Here is an 18,368-nt window from a genome sequence, read left to right on the forward strand (position 1 = left end):
TTAAAGGGAACCTGTCACTGGGATTTTGTGTATAGAGCTGTGGACATGGGCTGCTAGATGGCCGCTAGTACTTCCGCAATACCCAGTCCCCATAGCTCTGTGTGCTTTTATTGTGTAAAAAAAACGATTTGATACATATGGAAATTTCCCTGAGATGTGTCCTGTCCCTGACTCATCTCACCTACAGGACTCATCTCAGGTTAATTTGCATATCTATCAAATCGGTTTTTTTACACAATAAAAGCACACAGAGCTATGGGGACTGGATATTGCGGATGTGCTAGTGGCCATCTAGCAACCCATGTCCTCAGCTCTATATCCAAAATCCCAGTGACAGGTTCCCTTTAAGGCTCCGTCCACATCTGCATTACAGCATCTGTTTCAGATTCCATCATATTTGCCACAGGAAACGGCAGGAACCATGATGGAACAGAATGGGCTCTACTATAGTCCGCGAGGTCCACCAGGCACAGTTTGTGTCAAGTGAGGGATCCATCACAGCTGAAATTCTATTTCTGCTCCTATGTAGTAACCGAAAAACGGAATTCCTAATACAGAGAAGGCCAAACAAAACCAGTACTTCTATAAATAAAGTGTGATATTTGGGGGCCCTATTGATAATTTTAAGTTGGGCCCGAGGAGCTTCATTATACATTTCAACATCATACTCAAATACGGGTTGGGGAATTATCAAGTTTTTTTTTTTGGATGAAATTTCCCTTCAATAAAAACAACTGGATGATGCGTCAAGAACTGTACTTCTAAGTGCGGAGTGTCAACCATAAAGTAGGAACCTATAAATATTCAGCGGCTGATGCCTCCGTAACATACAAACAGGTTGAGGTTAAAGTCCCCCAAAATGCCCGGGCACCACTTACAAGTTATACTTACCCTGCTCCCCAGCACCCACGTCGCACAGATGAAAACATCCGGCGATGGGAGAAGGAGCAGCAAATAGCAGGACGCAACAGGGACGAGCCTCACTAGAGTCACCCGTGATGATAGGGAGGCTTGTCCCCGTTGTGTCCTGCTATTGGCTGCATCCACCTCCCCCTCGCCGGTTGTTTTGATCTGCGAGACAGGGAGATGCAGCTGCGCCCGTGCGGGCACCAGGCGCGAGGTAAGTATAACCTGTATGTGGTGCCCGGGCATTTTGGGGGGCATTATACGCGTTGGATAACCCCTTTAATGCAATACAGTGCTTTCATGATACATGTATGTAAATCAACTAGGCGTGGAAAGAAGTGGGACTTCCAATAACTAAACACCACAAGTTCAAAGGGCATTCAACCTGCCGCCCATATAGGCCACCAGTCATCTGTGTACAAGGTAAAATAACTGAAAGGATGAATCAACATAAAAATGGGAAGAAAATTAAAAAAAAGTATAGAAAAAAGAAGAAGAAAAGAACAGTTGTTTGCTTCAGTCACTTATCCAAAGATGGCAAACAAAGAATATACACAAAAGGTTATTAAATACACATCACATACAAAAGGACATGACCGCGTGGAGCGGAACGACTACCTCAGATGTTTGCATTACTAGAGAAATAAATCCCTTGGAAAAATCCCGTACAGTAAGGTGGTATGAGACGGCCATCTTCATCTCTACGGTTTGTAAACCCTTCCATTATGGAATATTCAGCAGAAGATATCATGGATTTCAGGCAGCTGCTTTATGGAAGTCTACATTAAAGGAATCTACTTTATACTACACGTGACAGTGAAAGGATCTGGGGACAGGGACATGTGTATGACTAATTATTACTAGTAATTGTGATATATAACCACTTCATGAGTGTAAAACAATATTTATAGGGGGTGGCCTCAAAATAGACACAGGTGGCACATTGCTAGGACTTGCCGCCAACGCCTAATCGACGGGACCTGCTAGGACAGCGCAGTGCCATTCAGCTTAATGCTAGTTCAAGGTTGACGCATTGTCGGCCACTGACTATCATGACATTATTATGGTCAATGGTCAACCATGTGACCCCTGGAGCCACACATGACAATGTGGGTGGCATTTTCCCATCTTCGCTGTTTAGTCACCCACCGATTGGACAATATGACACCAATGTCTTAACATAAATATAAAAAACGTATTCCGAACGCTGTGCTTGTAATCCGTGGATATATTAACAGGGTTTTCTGATATATTTTCCCCGATGACCTATTCTCTGGACAGGTCACCAGTATCTGATCAGTCAAGGTCTGACACCCAGGACCCCCGCTGATCAGCTGTTTGACAAGGTACCAGAGCTGGCAGTATCGCCGCAGCGTTTTCTATGCTCACTGAGCACAGCACTGTCCGTCGGATAGTGGCTGTGCTTGGTACCGCTGCTCAACCCCATTCACTTCAATGTGACTGAGCTGCGCCTAGACCGTGACACCCATGAACATGACATCACATAGGCTAGGGAAAACTGCGAGAAGGCCTCGGCAATTGCAAACAAGTATAGGACTTGCCCTATCTTTTTTGCGGGGCCGCAGAACAGAACCACGGATGCGGACAGCACACGGTGTGCTGCCCGCAAGTTTTGTGGCCCCATTGAAATGAATATATACGGTCGTGTGAATGAGACCTTAAAAAGATTGCTTGAAATGAAGCAAGGCGGGTGTGCAAAAAAATAGTCACTCACCTCATGATGGTCCGGTTTGATACAAGCACGGTGGCTCCCGTCTCCACAGGACAAAGTGATGAAATGCCGTTAGAAGTCACATTGACCGCAGTGGTCATTTACTGGCCTCAGCGGTCATGTGTGCAAGAATGGCAAATCATGGCAGAGGCTCAGTGGTCAAGAGCCGCTCCTGGAAAAACATGAATGCCGAGGTAGTGGCACATCATCACTTTCGGCTGCGATGCTGTAACATAAGGTTAGTGACTCAAATTTTAAATTTTTTTGTAAACCTCCACCCCAGATAATTTAAAGCTTTGGTCAGGCAACCCTTTTTATGTTCTGTGCAATAAATAAAAGGTCTGCTGTCAGGTCCATTAAATGTGGCCAGTGGAGCCCTTGCAGAAGCGGATATACTGGACTGTGTGGAAGCCAAAGTAGAATTAAGAGACTGAAGCAAACGCACCCCACAAAATGACACATCATAATTATCAACCACTTTTAAGGGCTACCTTACTTTTTAACAATATAAAAAAAAAAAAAGATTTATAAAAGGTAATAAAATTAATTAAAAATGAATAATACTGCTGGCTTTGAGGAACTTGGTCGAGTCTTACGCACAGACTATTACAGACGCTCTACATAAATGAAGCAAGTTCTCGCTGACAAGGGTGCAGCACAATAGTTAAACCCCTCTAAAACAAAAGAACGAGGCTTAGAGGACACTCTACCAACCAAATTGACCTAAGCTGCATGAGCAACACTCCTTCACCAACACCTCTTACCCTATCTGTACAGTAACACTGTCCTTTCTACGTATTGTCTTTTAATAACCGGGCTTTCCAAAAGAAAAACCAGTGCATGTTTATATGTACAGGTTAAAATATAAAGAAACAAGCCGCCCCCCAAAAAAAGGTTCAACGCTTTCTTTCCCGTAACCAGTGAGTTTGACTGTAGATAAAATCTAAACAAGAGCAGTCACGAAGGACTACGGTGAGACACTCCTGTGAATCCACTCAGACTCGCGCGCGCGCACACTATTTGGTGTTCCGTTTCGACACTTTTTTTTAGTTTGTCTTTAAGGCAGAGGTTTGCACAGATTGGTTCTGTGAACAAGAGAAAAAAAAAACAAAAAAAAACTAAATATATGTACATAGGCTATCTCAACATGAGGTCCATGGCTGATCCTGTCCAAAACTGCAGGAGTGCGCCTTAACCCGCGCAGTGGGGCGTTAACGGACGCGGTGGTGCAAAAAGTAACGCTCTCCTCTCTCTTCGCTGTCAGTGCTGAAAACTGGATCTGGTTTGTTCATTGCTTTAAGGTGCTGCTGCCCACAGACGGGCAAGGGAAGCCTCGCATGTGGTCCATTCGCCTTCCCCTGATGTCTGATGCCCAGTAAGATGAGACTCCCATCTGGTAAAACACCGGGTGGATCACTCAAATGTCATCAGATTGGCGGGAACCTGTTCAATGAAAAACAAGGCAATTTTACAGGTGCCTGGGCGATGACGGACCATATATCGCGGTGGACATCGCCGGCACCCCCTTTACCTGTTGCCTGTTACTTTGGCAGGCTGCGCTTAGATGTTTGAACCACAACATGGCGTTCACACGATTTCCTGCCTGGAATTTGTACGAGTTTCCTGTGGGATCAGAAAGAACAGTGTTAACGGCTACATACAGTACTTTGGCGCTCGTCTCCGGCAGTCCCCAAGAGAACGTACGGAGAGGTAGCGTGCATGTTTGACCGGCTTCTCCATTCATACTGGCCCATGGGAACAGCAACATTCAGATTTCTCTAGTATGAGCAGCAAACCGCTTCCCATATGTCAGATTCCTGAATTTTACATGAGCCGATACACCGGGCAATGATGAGGAGTGAAGGCGCCTAGGAAGGTCACGCTCCATCATGCCACCTGTTAGCTGCATTCACATGCAACAATCATTGCAAGAGTATCAGGATGAACGATTGTTACTACGATCATTCATGTCCCACACAGTTTCATTGTTTATCGGCAGCACATTTATTTTTGCCGCATAAAACGGTTAAATGACCTAATACCAACAAATGCCCACAAATTTAAAAAGGACAATTATAGAGAATGACTGATCGATCCCAGTAATTGGCCTGATCATCTATCCAGACCTTGGTCTATACACTTTTGTTCATCTGGCAGCTATTCCCCCCGGGAGCCCCCTGTAGACTTGGCTCGGCCAAGCATGCAGGTGTCCTGATTGGGAAGGGGAGAGCGCCCCTGTCAGACTCCTCTGATGGCAGGAGGCAAAACAATCAATCGCACTGAAATTCAACTGCTCGTTATTTTCGGTTTCCTGCCACTAAGGAAAAGTCTTGACAAACTTTTACACATTAGATACTTGGATGGTCCTGCTGAAATTGTCAAGTGTGGCTGACATGAGTACAGTGAGTATGGCCAGCAGGGGGAGATAGGGGGCGGATGTTGGATAACAGAGGCCACACTTACATTTTTAAGTTTTTAAATCGGGATTTGGATTTCATTATTGTAACATAATTATTGGGTCCATAAAACAATCAGCCGCTCTTGAGCACAGATTGCATATGATCGCTGGACTTACCCTTCTCAGAGTCCGTCAGTAGAAAAATATCTGGGTGCTCAGGGTCATCCGCCATCATAACCATCCAGCCCACTACAGATACGTTTTTCGTAGATGTGGACTTGAACTGAAAGAACACAAAAGTATATGCGTATTGATTAGTATACGTGACCCAGTTTCTTGGTTAGGGCTCTTTCACACTTGCGTTCTTTTCTTCCGGCATAGAGTTCCGTCGTCGGGGCTCTATGCCGGAAGAATCCTGATCAGGATTATCCCCATGCATTCTGAATGGAGAGAAATCCGTTCAGGATGCATCAGGATGTCTTCAGTTCCGGAACGGAACGTTTTTTGGCCGGAGAAAATACCGCAGCATGCTGCGCTTTTTGCTCCGGCCAAAAATCCTGAAGACTTGCCGCAAGGCCGGATCCGGAATTAATGCCCATTGAAAGGCATTGATCCGGATCCGGCCTTAAGCTAAACGTCGTTTCGGCGCATTGCCGGATCCGACGTTTAGCTTTTTCTGAATGGTTACCATGGCTGCCGGGACGCTAAAGTCCTGGCAGCCATGGTAAAGTGTAGTGGGGAGCGGGGGAGCAGCATACTTACCGTCCGTGCGGCTCCCCGGGCGCTCCAGAGTGACGTCAGGGCGCCCCAAGAGCATGGATCACGTGATCGCATGGCACGTCATCCATGCGCATGGGGCGCTCTGACGTCATTCTGGAGCGCCCCGGGAGCCGCACGGACTGTAAGTATACTGCTCCCCCGCTCCTACTATGGCAACCAGGACTTTAATAGCGTCCTGGCTGCCATAGTAACACTGAACGCATTTTGAAGACTGATCCGTCTTCAAATGCTTTCAGTTCACTTGCGTTTTTCCGGATCCGGCGTGTAATTCCGGCAAGTGGAGTACACGCCGGATCCGGACAACGCAAGTGTGAAAGAGCCCTTACCCCAAATTACTGACTGAACTAATAGAGGGGTTGTTCGGGATGAGAAAAACATGGTCTCTTTCTTCCAAAAGGAAGTGTGTGGTATTACAGCTGAGCCGCAATCACTTTAAATGGGTTTTACGGGATTTTAATATTGATGACCTACCTCTCTTTAGGATAGGTCATCAATATCAGATCAATGGGAGTCGACACCTGGCACCCTGGCCGATCAGCTGGTTAAAGAGAAGGCCACGGTCCGTGCAAAGGCAGCCTTCCCTTGTTTGTTTACCTGCAGCGCAGGCGTAGTTACAACTCCTCTGTCCCATTCACTTCTATGGGACGACTCTGTAATTTACTCTTGCATAGGAATGAGCTATCCCACTGAAGTGGATGGGACGGCTTGTAATTACACCTGCCCACTGCTGCGCTGTCGACGGCGAGCAGGTAAACAAACAAGAAAAGGCTGCGCTCGCACGGAGCGTGGTCTTCTTTAACCAGCTGATCGGCCAGGGTGCCAGGTGTCGGGCCCCCACTAATCTGATATTGATGACCTATCCTGAGGATAGGCCATCAATATTAAAAGCCCGGAAAGCCCCTTTAAGGAGCCAAACTGCAATACCTGACACAACCCAATAGACCGATGCTTTTAAATGTACAAGACAAGTTTCATATGGTACCAAAGACTGGCATAATGGCAATGCTGGTTATACCTTCCATACACCATACAGGACAATGGCTAACATGATGGGACTGCAGCAAAACATGGGAGCTGGTAGCAGCTTGTGGTTCTGGCATTGTAACCACTGTCCATTACAGCAATCCTATTATTTCACACAACCTACCCTGAGGGGTACAGTATGTCCACCTGTGGACAACACCTGGATTTCTGATTCTATAAAGCAGTGGGGACATAGCTGAGTGCTGGGAGATCTGAACCTGAACTCAATAAGTCAAACCCTTTCCATATGCTCTAACCGAACATAAGGACGTAATAGAGTAGACCTCCACCTGGGACCCTCTCTATTAGCCAGAGTGGAGAGCTGCTAATAATGAGAGCCTCTCACTCTGGAAAAAACACCCTCTAAAACCCTCAATATGACATGATAAAAATCACAAATTATAGATACCCCCACAAAATATAACAAACATATAATCTAAAGTGTGCCCAGATACAAAAACAGATACTGAGGCATTTCCTGGGCACATATGCATAGGTGGTACCAAACGATGGTAGTGTGGACCACGAGGGTCTTACTCACGGTTCCTGTGGTTTTTTTCTGATAATACGCCAACTGGTTCAAGTCAACGCAATAGATGTCGGTGTCGGGAGATGAATTGTCCTTGGGTGTCCCTCTTAGGCCATCTCTGCCTAAAAGCGGAGCACCCGCCCCGAAAGGGGCGACCCCACTTATCGGTGGCTAAACCCTAAGTGACCCTGAAAATGCCCTACAGAATTTGAAGTTACTGGTCCCAACGAGTTTCCCCGTTGAAATAGTCATCGGTTCCTTGAGGGACAAAATACAGCAGATAAGGTGTAGATAGTGGCAACCAAGATGAATAAGGCGCAACAGCAGGACCAGCGCTGGCCCCATTTATACCTGAATTGTTTGAAATTGATGTTCCCACTCATGGGAGCGTATTAAAGCGGGCGGAGCCACCATCTACACCTTATCTGCTGTATTTTGTCCCCTGAGGAACCGATGACTATCTTTAACGGGGAAACGCATCGGGACCAGTAATTTCAAATTCTATAGGGCATTTCCAGGGTCACTTAGGGTTTAGCCACCGATAAGTGGGGTCGCCCCTTTTAGGGCAGGTGCTCCGCTTTTAGGCAGAGATAGCCTAAGAGGGACACCCAAGGACAATTCATCTCCCGACACCAATATCTATTGCGGTGACTTGAACCAGTCGGTCTATTATCAGAAAAAAACACAGGAACCGTGAGTAAGACCCTCCCTCTCCCAATTGTGGGCACACTTTAGATTATATGTTTGTTATATTTTGTGGGAGTATGTATAATTTGTGATTTTTATCATGTCATATTAAGGGTTATGTTTTAGAGGGTTTTTTCTCTGTAAGCTTAATTGATTATCCCTCTCCCAAATACGCTTTCTGTAAGGCTCTCACTCTGGCTGACCTCAGCCCGGACACCTTATTGAGAGTCCTTTACATGGGCCGAGAATCCCGCAGATAATCGCTAACGAGCATTCACAAAAACGCTAGTTTGCGATTATCTGGCGGTGCAAATGTACCACAGATTACCCAATGAACGAGCAAAGCGCTTGTTCATTGGGTAATAGATCATTTGTGCTGTGTAAGCAGCATTTGCTGCCGACAAACAACTAATCAGTATGGGAACGAGCGATGGCATTAGCTATCTCTCCTCCCTATACTGTAGAGGAGATCGCTGCATATAAAGGTTTCCTCCACCAGCGATCAGCTGATTGTCGGAAAGTAAGCTTCCCATTCCAACAATCTGCTGCTGTAGCGTCCTTAATCATTGGCTACTAATTGGCTGAAGTCCCTTTTACACTAGATTTCCAGATAAAGGTGTATTCCAGTTGTTTGAGGTTATCCCCTATCCTGAATAACTATTAGATCAGTGGAGGTCCTACTGCTGGGCCCCCCCACCGGTCATGAGAAAGGAGACCCCGTGCCACGTAGAGACCCACAAAATGAACGGAGCAGCTGGTCAGGCAAACGCGCTGCCACTCCATTCATTTCTATGGGATTTCCGGAGATAGCACAGCGTGAAAGATGCAATCACCCGACAAGCACTCGTTTGTCAGGTCATCAGTGGCCCCTTTTTACATCATCATACACCCCTAATACTTTATTGTAGCTCTCACCCCCTCCCTCAAGGGGTTTTAATAGTTGGACCTGCGTAAAAACAACTCGTCCCTGGGCTGGTTTGGTTGTAAAAAGCGATTGTGAGTGAACCTTCATTATCCTGTAATTGACCAGAGTATATGTCCATCATCAGGCACCGGTCAGTGGAAGCAGCTTAGCTGTATTTTAGTCTAAACCATTGTTTCTCAATGTTCTTAAGCCACGTATGTAGCCTCTACAAAAGTAAGTCCCCTAAGGCTACCTGCACGTGGGAGCAGGTTTACAAACACAAAGTCTGCACAGATTTTTATGAGCTTCAGCACCAAATCCACACGAAAACCAAGTGTTACTTGCGTTGTTTTGTTGCAGATTTGATACAGATCTCACCCCTGCATTGAAAAGGGTGAAATCTGCAGGTTTCACAGAAAGAAAAAAAAAGTGTACACGGGATTCGTCTCATTACTTTTGGTCACTTAACAAGTGGGAGGCACATATGCAAACTGTTGTAATTCCTGCACCGTTCACCTGATTTGGATGTAAATACCCTCAGATTAAAGCTGACAGTCTGCAGTTAAAGCACATCTTGTTTGTTTCATTTCAAATTCATTGTGGTGGTGTATAGAGCCAAAAATGTTAGAATTGTGTCGATGTCCCAATATTTATGGACCTGACTGAATATCATCCTATAAAGACATACCACATGTCATGCCCCTAACAGCGCATATATATTCCAGAGCGGCAGTAATTCTGATCTCTGCAGGCACTTAATAAAAGATACTGATTGGTTTTCTAGGACTTATAGTCAATGGCAAAAAGAAAATCGGAGGACGATATACGAGGGTTACTGAAACGGTAGATGGCTATAATGCCAAGAACATGCATGTTAATGTGTATTAATGTATGGGTGTGTGTCTAACAAAAAATATAACAATCTAGAGCAGGAATGCCCAACCTGCGGCCCTCCAGCTGCTGCAAAACTACAACTCCCAGCATGCCTAAACAACCTACAGCAAGGCATGGTGGGAATTGTTGTTTTACAACAGCTGGAGGGCCACAGGTTGAGCATCCCTGAATTTTAGGGAATGCTCAGCAAAGTAACCTGGTGACCCCCTTTTTATTAATTGTGCCACTGATCCACGCATTGCCAGACCCCTCTGCTTTCCCTAAATATGGGTGCAGCACTTTTCTGACTACTTGACGTACACCGTGCTTGGGTGGCCTGAGACACCCTGTGCATTGGGTAAGTGTGCGAAGAGCTGTGGCCATGTTACAGGAAAGCAGCCCAGGAGGAAACCAGGTAACGTTCCAAAGCATTAACTAGATAATGTCATACACACACACACACACACACATTTATGTATGTGTTTGAATCTATATGTATTATGACATTTTTCTCCAGGACCGACACCATTGAGAAGAAACCTCTAGACTCTATATAGCAAAAGCCTCTAACATGTGGCTCTCCATTATCTAAACCCATTATGGTCGAGGCACCTTAAAGAGGACCAGTCGCTCCTCCCGATATGTCTGCTTTAGTAACTACTTGGCCGTACTGATTGGATAGCATCAGACTGTGCAGGAGCACACGTCCAACTGGTGACACCAAGCTGGACCTTCATTGTAGACTGCTAGTAATTTATTCATAAATTCTAACAGGAATAATAAAGGAATGGCACAACATAGAGTCATAAGAATAGATGCTCCAGGATTGTTATGACAAGGGGAATGTACGAATCTATTAAATCAGGCAGGTCAGGAGCGGTGATAGGTCCTCTTTAATTTAACCACCACTAGCCCCCTCCAACTATATCCGCTGAGCTATAGCTCGTCTAATAGAAGCTTACTTCTAGGGTTCTTGTATAAAAATACACCGGTGTGGTCTACAGCAAGCACACTGCAAAGGACATTTAACGAGTAAACCTGGCCTGAAGAGTCTAAATGCTCACCATGAACGGCCAGAGTGTTTCTTTATTGCATCGTTTTCTATATAAAGTCAGCTGAAGAGACATATACCTAGATCATATAATGAACACGTACCCGGTTAATAGCCACACATAGCTGCCGTCTTACCCTGCCACTGGGTGATTAACCCAATTAGGATGATGGGTGTAGTATTATAGTCACAGCAGATGGTGCCACAATAATACGGATACAGGTAAATCATCTTGAAGCCTTATTACTGACGTAAAGGCGACAGAAACAGGTGAAAAAAATTAACTGCAGGATTACAAGTACTACCCCCCGGAACGAGCCTGCAATGCCCGGCCTGCAATCACACACAATAGGATGTGCCGAAATGCTCTACACCGATTGTCTTTCACGCACTTTAATCATCATTTCTCTAAACACAGCCATTCACTCCGCACTTTGTTCTCCACATGATCAGACTTTTATTAACAACAGACGTGAAGAAATATGCATTGTCCGTGACGAAGGGATAACCGTCATCGCTGACGTCAGTGCTGACCACGGCTCAACCAGGAAAGCACTCTGCAGGGTAAATGAGCAAGAATGGGGAAAAAAGGGTTGTTTTCTACACCATAGTATGATCTGCAACCTGCCTGGTTATTGAGCATGGGCATAGATCAATCGCAGAGGTAAAGGAGATCCCACAGACGGTGAAAACAGGCAGTGCTTTCATTTTCCATCTGTCCATGCATTTTTCCTGCAGGCATCACTGGCTTATACTAGTCATGTCTTCTCTTTTAGCTCATTTTGGTGGACAGTTATAGCGTTTAAAGGGGTTGGCCCATCTCATACATTGGGGGCTGCTGAAGACATCTGTGTTGGTCCCATCTTCATATGTGCCCGCATTGCTGAGAAAAATGTTTTAATATATGCAAATTAGCCTCTAGGGGCAACGGGGGCGTGACCATTACTCCTTGAGGCTCTGCTCTCTCTGCAACTGCTGTGCCATCTGCACCAGGTGTGATGACATATTCACTGTCTGGCCCTGCCAATCACAGTGCAGAGGGCGAAGCAGTTGCAGAGAGAGCAGAGCCTTTAGGTGTAATGGTAACGCCCCCGTTGCCCCTAGAGGCTCATTTGCATATATTAAAACATTTTTCTCAGCTATGCAGGCACATATGAACATGGCACCAACACGGATGTCTTCAGCTGCCAAGTGCACATGTAACAGGTCAGCCAGTGTCATAGGGACAAATCTGCTCTTTTATCTCAGCTTCTGTGGAAACCAGGACATTTTTATCAACAGATGCTTCTCCAAATACAGATCACAATTTTGCAGGACTAAGGATCCCGATAAACCTCCTTTTGGGCTATGATCACACCTATCACCTACTGAATACTTACATGTTTCCTCTCTGTGGCTTTTAGGGACTTTGCTGCATAGTAGATGAGCTGCGCGCCGCACAATACTGCCCAGTACTTGGTCCAGGACGCAACCTGCACAGAGACACATTTCAGGTTATAAAGCCTAGCGGCGGATTTCTATGATGAAGTCTCCTCATCTCCGCAGCTGATAAAGGTTAGCCCATGTGACCATGCATTTGCTTGAAGATCGAGATCATCTCAGTAAAAAACAGGCTTTCCAGGACCCCAAAAATATATGGCTACACAAACGATGTACTAGAAGACCTCACATGTCCGACAAGGCCAGTACTCGGCTGCAGTGCTCACATGACGTCATCACCAACGAGGGAAACCAAGACGACCAGGAGCAGTGGCGCTGGAACAGCAGGAGATTGCGCAGGTCAATAAGCCTCGTCATTTGAAAACATTACCAGGATTTGGCAACGTTTTTGAGTGGTCCTGGAAAACCCCTTTTAAACCTGTACATTTCACGAGGCAAAGTAAGGTATGGAAAATTAAAATAATTAAAGGGATTTTCTGAATGAAAGCCTAGTCTCAGAATAGGTCATCAATATGAGATTGGGGGGGTCATCAATATAAGAACCCCTTTAAATAAACATCAGATGTAGACACATATTAGAGAAAAACATGGTTCAGATAACCCAAGACCAAAAAGAACACGCCAAGAAATAGGACTTCACTGTGTTACACTTCATGCAGGAGCACGACTTACCTCTGGAGTCATGTACCACCCCTGCACTAGGCATAACATGGGATCCGTTTTTCTTGGAGTGTCCCTTTAACATTTTTTTCTCCTGACATCACATTGTACAGCACAACCATATTAGACTAATGTAATTGTGGATTCTGTATCGCATGCACTGAGATTCCCCTAACCCGCTACCCTGTTTTCATAGGTTAAAAATACATCTGTTTCATTACTGTTTCTATTGGAAAATGTTTTTTTGTGTGTTTTTTTTATATAAAGATGAGATTTGCGGTACACTCTTTTGTGCATTTATGGCATGCTGCATGTAGGTGCTATCTAGTGCCTCACTGCCCATTCAGTTTAGGTTGTTCATGGCTGTGACTCTTTAGGGGTTTTACGTATCCTGCAGGAAATAATAGGAGCGAAGTATAAAAGCCATATAGACATGTTCACATGAATCTGCCTCTACGCATTTTGGCCAAAGATTAAAAAAAAAAAATCTGCATCAGAAATTCAAAGCTGCAATCCTGATTTCTGCAGCGGATCTACACACAGATAAACCCCACTGTAACACAATAGAACTAATCATGAACATGTGTGGGTTCATTCTTCTGCGGCATGCATGTGGATTGGGGTTTCGTGATTTTCAGGTTTTGCAATCTTAAAAAAATGCTATTTACATAACTTCTAGAATTAAGAACACCTTTGGAGGGACAATTTTTTTTCCCCCCCGTTTGCTTCTAGTTTACATATTCCCCCAGGGGACATTTATCTTCTGTGTACAGTAATTTAAGTTTGCTTGAAACCGAATGCATGGTCATGCTATGTTGCCATCTAACCCTAGGTGGCGCCCTGCTGCAGAATTCTGTAGTATTACTGAAGGTACTAAATGATACTAAAAGGAAATGAGATTGTTGCCGTTAATAATGGAATATGCAAAAAAGTTTATTCATTTGATTCATGGATGTTACCGTTGGCTTTTTGCCTTCTTTTAATAAGGTCTTCCTCCGTAACACCCCCTGTATGGTCGCTGCTCCAGGATACAAATGGACGGCCAGTTCCGCGGATTCTGCAGAGCTGCAAAGAGAGACACCAAATTATCACTGAACTCCCGGGATTAGACTGCGATTGTGGAAAACAGCAGAAGTCGGTGGAGAGGAAGCTTACTAGGTCAGGCATCTGCGCGAGACAGACATCAAACGAATAGCGCATCTGATGTGTGTCACAGGCACAACACACGGGAACACAAATCAATTCACAGCGAGATCAGACGCCAGGCGTCACATGACATCAGCATAATTAACACTTCACCCTAAAATTATAGCCAACCCTCACATGTACCCGTATAATATTGATCGGATCAATGTCTAAAAGGATTAATATGAAAAAAAAAATTATAAATATATACATATTTTCCACCTATTTTGGCACCAGTTCTAGACGAATTGTTAATAGTGATGTGCCATCATAAGTCTGAGTGACAGTACAGATCCTGTCTGCGCTTATAAAGGTATGGCTCATAAAATACAGCTGTAAGTCACAAAAAAATAGCCAGAACGCAGGCGAATGATGTCATGTGACCCCAGCATCCATTCTCTTTGTGGAATGGTAGGTTGGAAAAGTAAATTAGGAACAAAACTTGAGCATGAAAGGGCATTTCCACTAATGATAAAATCACCTGCACATTCAAGTTTTAGAATCCTCCTCTTCTGTCAAATTGTTGAATAATTAAAGTGTATCTCCAATTATAAAAACTTTTCATAAATGAATAGTGCACAAGAGTATAAGAAACTTTGTAATATATCCTATTATAGAAAAAGGCTTCTATCTGCTTTTGTCAGGCTGCTTTGCAGTTTTCTTTTAACACTGACATCTATGGCTCTGCTACACTTAGCAATTTTGACTCTACTATATCTAGTAAGATACAGACTGTATTACATTACCCGGTATACGGACAGTGCTAGGGCTAATGCAAACTGAATGTGAGAGGAACAATTGTTAACGCAGTCATTCCTTCCCTATTCAGATCTATTGATTATTTGCAGCACATCCCAAATTACACAGGAACATGTGCTGCTGATAATCAGGTCTTTCATCCTGATCACCATTAGCCGCTAAACAAACGTTTGATCGTCTGTCAGATCGGCTGCTCGATTATACAGACAAATTATAGTGAGCGAGCGTCCCTATAAACACTTGCTCCTGATAACTGACCCGTAATAGGGCCTAAGGGCTCTACCACTGTCCATAGTGGGGTAAGAAATCCCTTACTAGCTGGCAGCAGCCTCCTCATCCCCCCTCCTTTCTTCATAGACTTTTTTGTGTGAGGCTCAATATGGAGACAGGAGCTACTAGAGATAAGAGTCTGAGTCAAGGGAAGGAGAAAGAAACCAACCTGAGAAGCCGAGGAAGATACATAATTCTTTAATAAGATATATTACAAAGTTTTTCATATTCACCTGTACTATTCATTTGTGAAAGCTTGTTCAACTGAAAGTACACTTTGAACCTGTTCTTCTTTGATTTCCAACAGTGATATGGCTGAAATCACTACTACGTGACAAGCTATGCGAGGTGTGGTGGTCAATAAAGCCGTTGGCAGCCATTTTTTTGGTTGTCGCTCTTGTCAAACAAGGTGGCTCAAACCCATTATATAAGAAATAGCTGAAAAGATTCCAGTAAGGGTAAATTCACCACTTACATATGGCATCATTAATATATATATATATATATATATATATATATATATATATATATATATATATATATATATATACACACACACACACTTTTTTTTTTTTGCTGACACTTTGAATCACTACAAAAATTGTGGTATTGCTGCATCCCAGTAACGGTGCAGCTCTCTGATGCCCATTACTGCCACATGTGAACATCAGAAGAGGACGAGCCAACGAGTCACCAAAAGTAGATGGATTTTATGGGTGGAAATGCACTTCGTGTTAATAAAAAAATCACATTTTAGTTGGGGTTACCAATGAATGCACATTGCACGGCTAGTCGCATTCCTGTTAATAGATATTGTGCAATGGATAAAACTTGCCTGGAACTGCGCAGCTGAACGCAGCTCCGAGTTAGGGATGAAATCCTGAGTTTGCGCACAGAGAGCAGAGCATGAGGTCTCCTACAAAGGAAGGAGCACCGACATCTCAAACATCTCTCTTGTAATTTCACACAGCTCCTCTATTGCTTTGTCACTGTATACTTTGCTTACCATACAACATACTTACATATTTGTCAGCCATTTAAAAGATCCCCTTTGCCTACATACACTTTAAGCTTAGATTTTTGCAAATACCTGCCCTTTTATGGAAGGCTGGGAGGTAGACGACCTACCTTTGTTGGAAACGGTCAACAAGCTTGTCAACAGACACAAACCTAATAGCCTATCTAAGCAGCAATAACTGCGTGGCACTTGGTTTTCTTCTATAGGAGATTACTATTCTGTGCATGGTGTAAAGACCCCATTTTCTTGAATCCACTGCTGAAAACCAGGGTTGTCTCATCTAAGACATTGGTGGCATAGCGCTCGCTTGTCAATTTTCAGAACTCCCATAGAAATGAATGAGAGCCTGGGGCGCTCCTTTCACTTTCAGAGGCCCGTTCTGGAAGACAGATGTGGGTCTCAGAGTTGGTTACTTATATCAATGGGGTCATGAATTTATTCCCCCTTTGCTCACTGAAGTGTCCTCAGATTTGGCATCCAGACAGCTCCCTCCCAATGTCCTCCTATCGTCTCTATGTGGCTAAAAACATCTACTGGGGTGCGTAGGTTCTTGTCACACTGGCCAGAATGGCAAATTGTAGAACATCTGGCACCGGTAGCTTTAAAAATAAAATGACAGCACATTTTCTGTACGGCTTTTTAGGCTGTTGCCTAAAGCTTGCCAAGTCCATGAGAGAGTTCCAGAATGCAAAAAGCGAACATACCCAACCCATCATTCCCACGGCTGACACTGCAACCATGACATGGGGGCTGCAGTGATCACAGGCCTGTATACCGCAGAGACCAGTGACTGCCTACAGCAGTTATGTGCGGTATGAGGGCATATCGCCGCTGAAGTCAGGAAAACAAAGCCTGGCGAGGAGTACGGGGCTGGGGTGCTGGAATACAGGAGGTTTGGGACAGTGCGTGTAAAGATGGATTTAGACAAACCAATAAGTGTCTAGATTATTGGGAACGAAAATTCCTGCAAACAACAATCTGCCCGTCTAATTTGCCGCCGATCAACCGATGAACGAGCAAAATCGGGTGATCCTGTCATTCATGCAAGCACATGAATTTTAGTTTCTGGGCAGCAGATGGTGCCGTCTAAACAGCGATCTGCTGCCCAGAAACAATGCAGCTGTATGAGGGCGAGCGATCGCAGTAGCCATCCTTCATCCTCATACTGTGAAGGAGATCGCTGCATGCAAATACGGCGGTCTCCTTCACTGAACGAGCAGCCGACTGTCGGGAAGAAACTCTTCCTTACCGACAATCAGCCGCTCCATCGCTGCACATTTAAACCCACTTTTTTTTTTTTTTTACCATTCTAAAAATTTCTTTCCTTGTTTCTTGAGAAAACTAAAAAACAAAAACATAAATAATAATTGCCAACCCCTTTAAGATTTCTGCTGCTTGTCTGGAGAAACATAAAATACTAATGACTAATTCAAAACTAGCATTCTAGAAATGAACATAATCCACTTATCCACATCTGTGTCTATCAGAATTCGTGTCAGTATCCAAAAAATACAGCATTTAGAAATTGGCAAAATTATTTTATATGACAGAAAGATATTTGTCTGGGAAAAAAAAAAGAAGAAGCAAAATGCAGATTCAAAAGAGGTGATTCAGCAGATTCGGCAAACACCAAAAAGAAAAGCTCTTAAAGCAGAAGAGGAGCACCCAGCAACCGAGAGACCGTGCCACATCCCATCACCAGTGACCCGTGTATACCTGCTGGCCTTCAATGGGCCCCGGTAGCCATTCCATGCCCCTCGTGTCATTGGCCCCAGAGAATGGTACAACCTGTTCCTGTTGGATTCCATTACAAATTATCATTGTTACTCACAATCTAATATCACAGAGAGAAAACACAGAACAGGCGGCGCACTCAGAACAGCCGGCGCACAGGCCGATCTGCTCAGTTTAGCATTTACAAGAAAGCCATTGGCATAAAAAGTTACAGGAACTGGAAGTAAATAATGTGCCAATTTGTGCCCTCTCTAGTGGGAGAGACGTTTAACGTAACCCGTCTGCAGTTGCTCCTCAGCAATGGTAAGCACTGTCCATTTAGTATATCACTTTGTATGAGAATGTATTTAAAGGGGTATTCCGTTTATATGAAGTTATCACCTATCTTGTGAATAGGGGATAACTATTAGATCGCATGA

The 18,368-nt window shown here is 44.3% G+C and overlaps 1 protein-coding gene across 6 annotated transcripts in view; it reads right to left on the bottom strand.

Moving 5' to 3' along the window:
• Window positions 1-250: 250 nt before the first annotated feature.
• RALGPS2 (Ral GEF with PH domain and SH3 binding motif 2) overlaps window positions 251-18,368 on the bottom strand; it is a 158,956-nt gene continuing 140,838 nt past the window's right edge. For 2 of the 6 annotated variants that reach the window (XM_040406562.1, XM_040406560.1), the window contains exons 15-20: window positions 17,932-18,009; window positions 13,943-14,048; window positions 12,263-12,355; window positions 5,214-5,319; window positions 4,170-4,261; window positions 3,930-4,081 (exon numbers count right to left, since the gene is read on the bottom strand). In XM_040406562.1, the coding sequence (XP_040262496.1) occupies window positions 4,052-4,081; window positions 4,170-4,261; window positions 5,214-5,319; window positions 12,263-12,355; window positions 13,943-14,048; window positions 17,932-18,009 (505 nt within the window). In that variant the 3' untranslated portion in view covers window positions 3,930-4,051. Of the gene's footprint in view, window positions 4,082-4,169; window positions 4,262-5,213; window positions 5,320-12,262; window positions 12,356-13,942; window positions 14,049-16,032; window positions 16,114-17,931; window positions 18,010-18,368 lie in introns of all 6 variants that reach the window. The other 4 variants (XM_040406564.1, XM_040406563.1, XM_040406558.1 and 1 more) reach the window with 3 other exon arrangements.

This window comes from Bufo bufo, chromosome 9 (assembly GCF_905171765.1).
Source record: "Bufo bufo chromosome 9, aBufBuf1.1, whole genome shotgun sequence".
In the NCBI taxonomy this organism is placed as follows: Eukaryota; Metazoa; Chordata; class Amphibia; order Anura; family Bufonidae; genus Bufo; species Bufo bufo.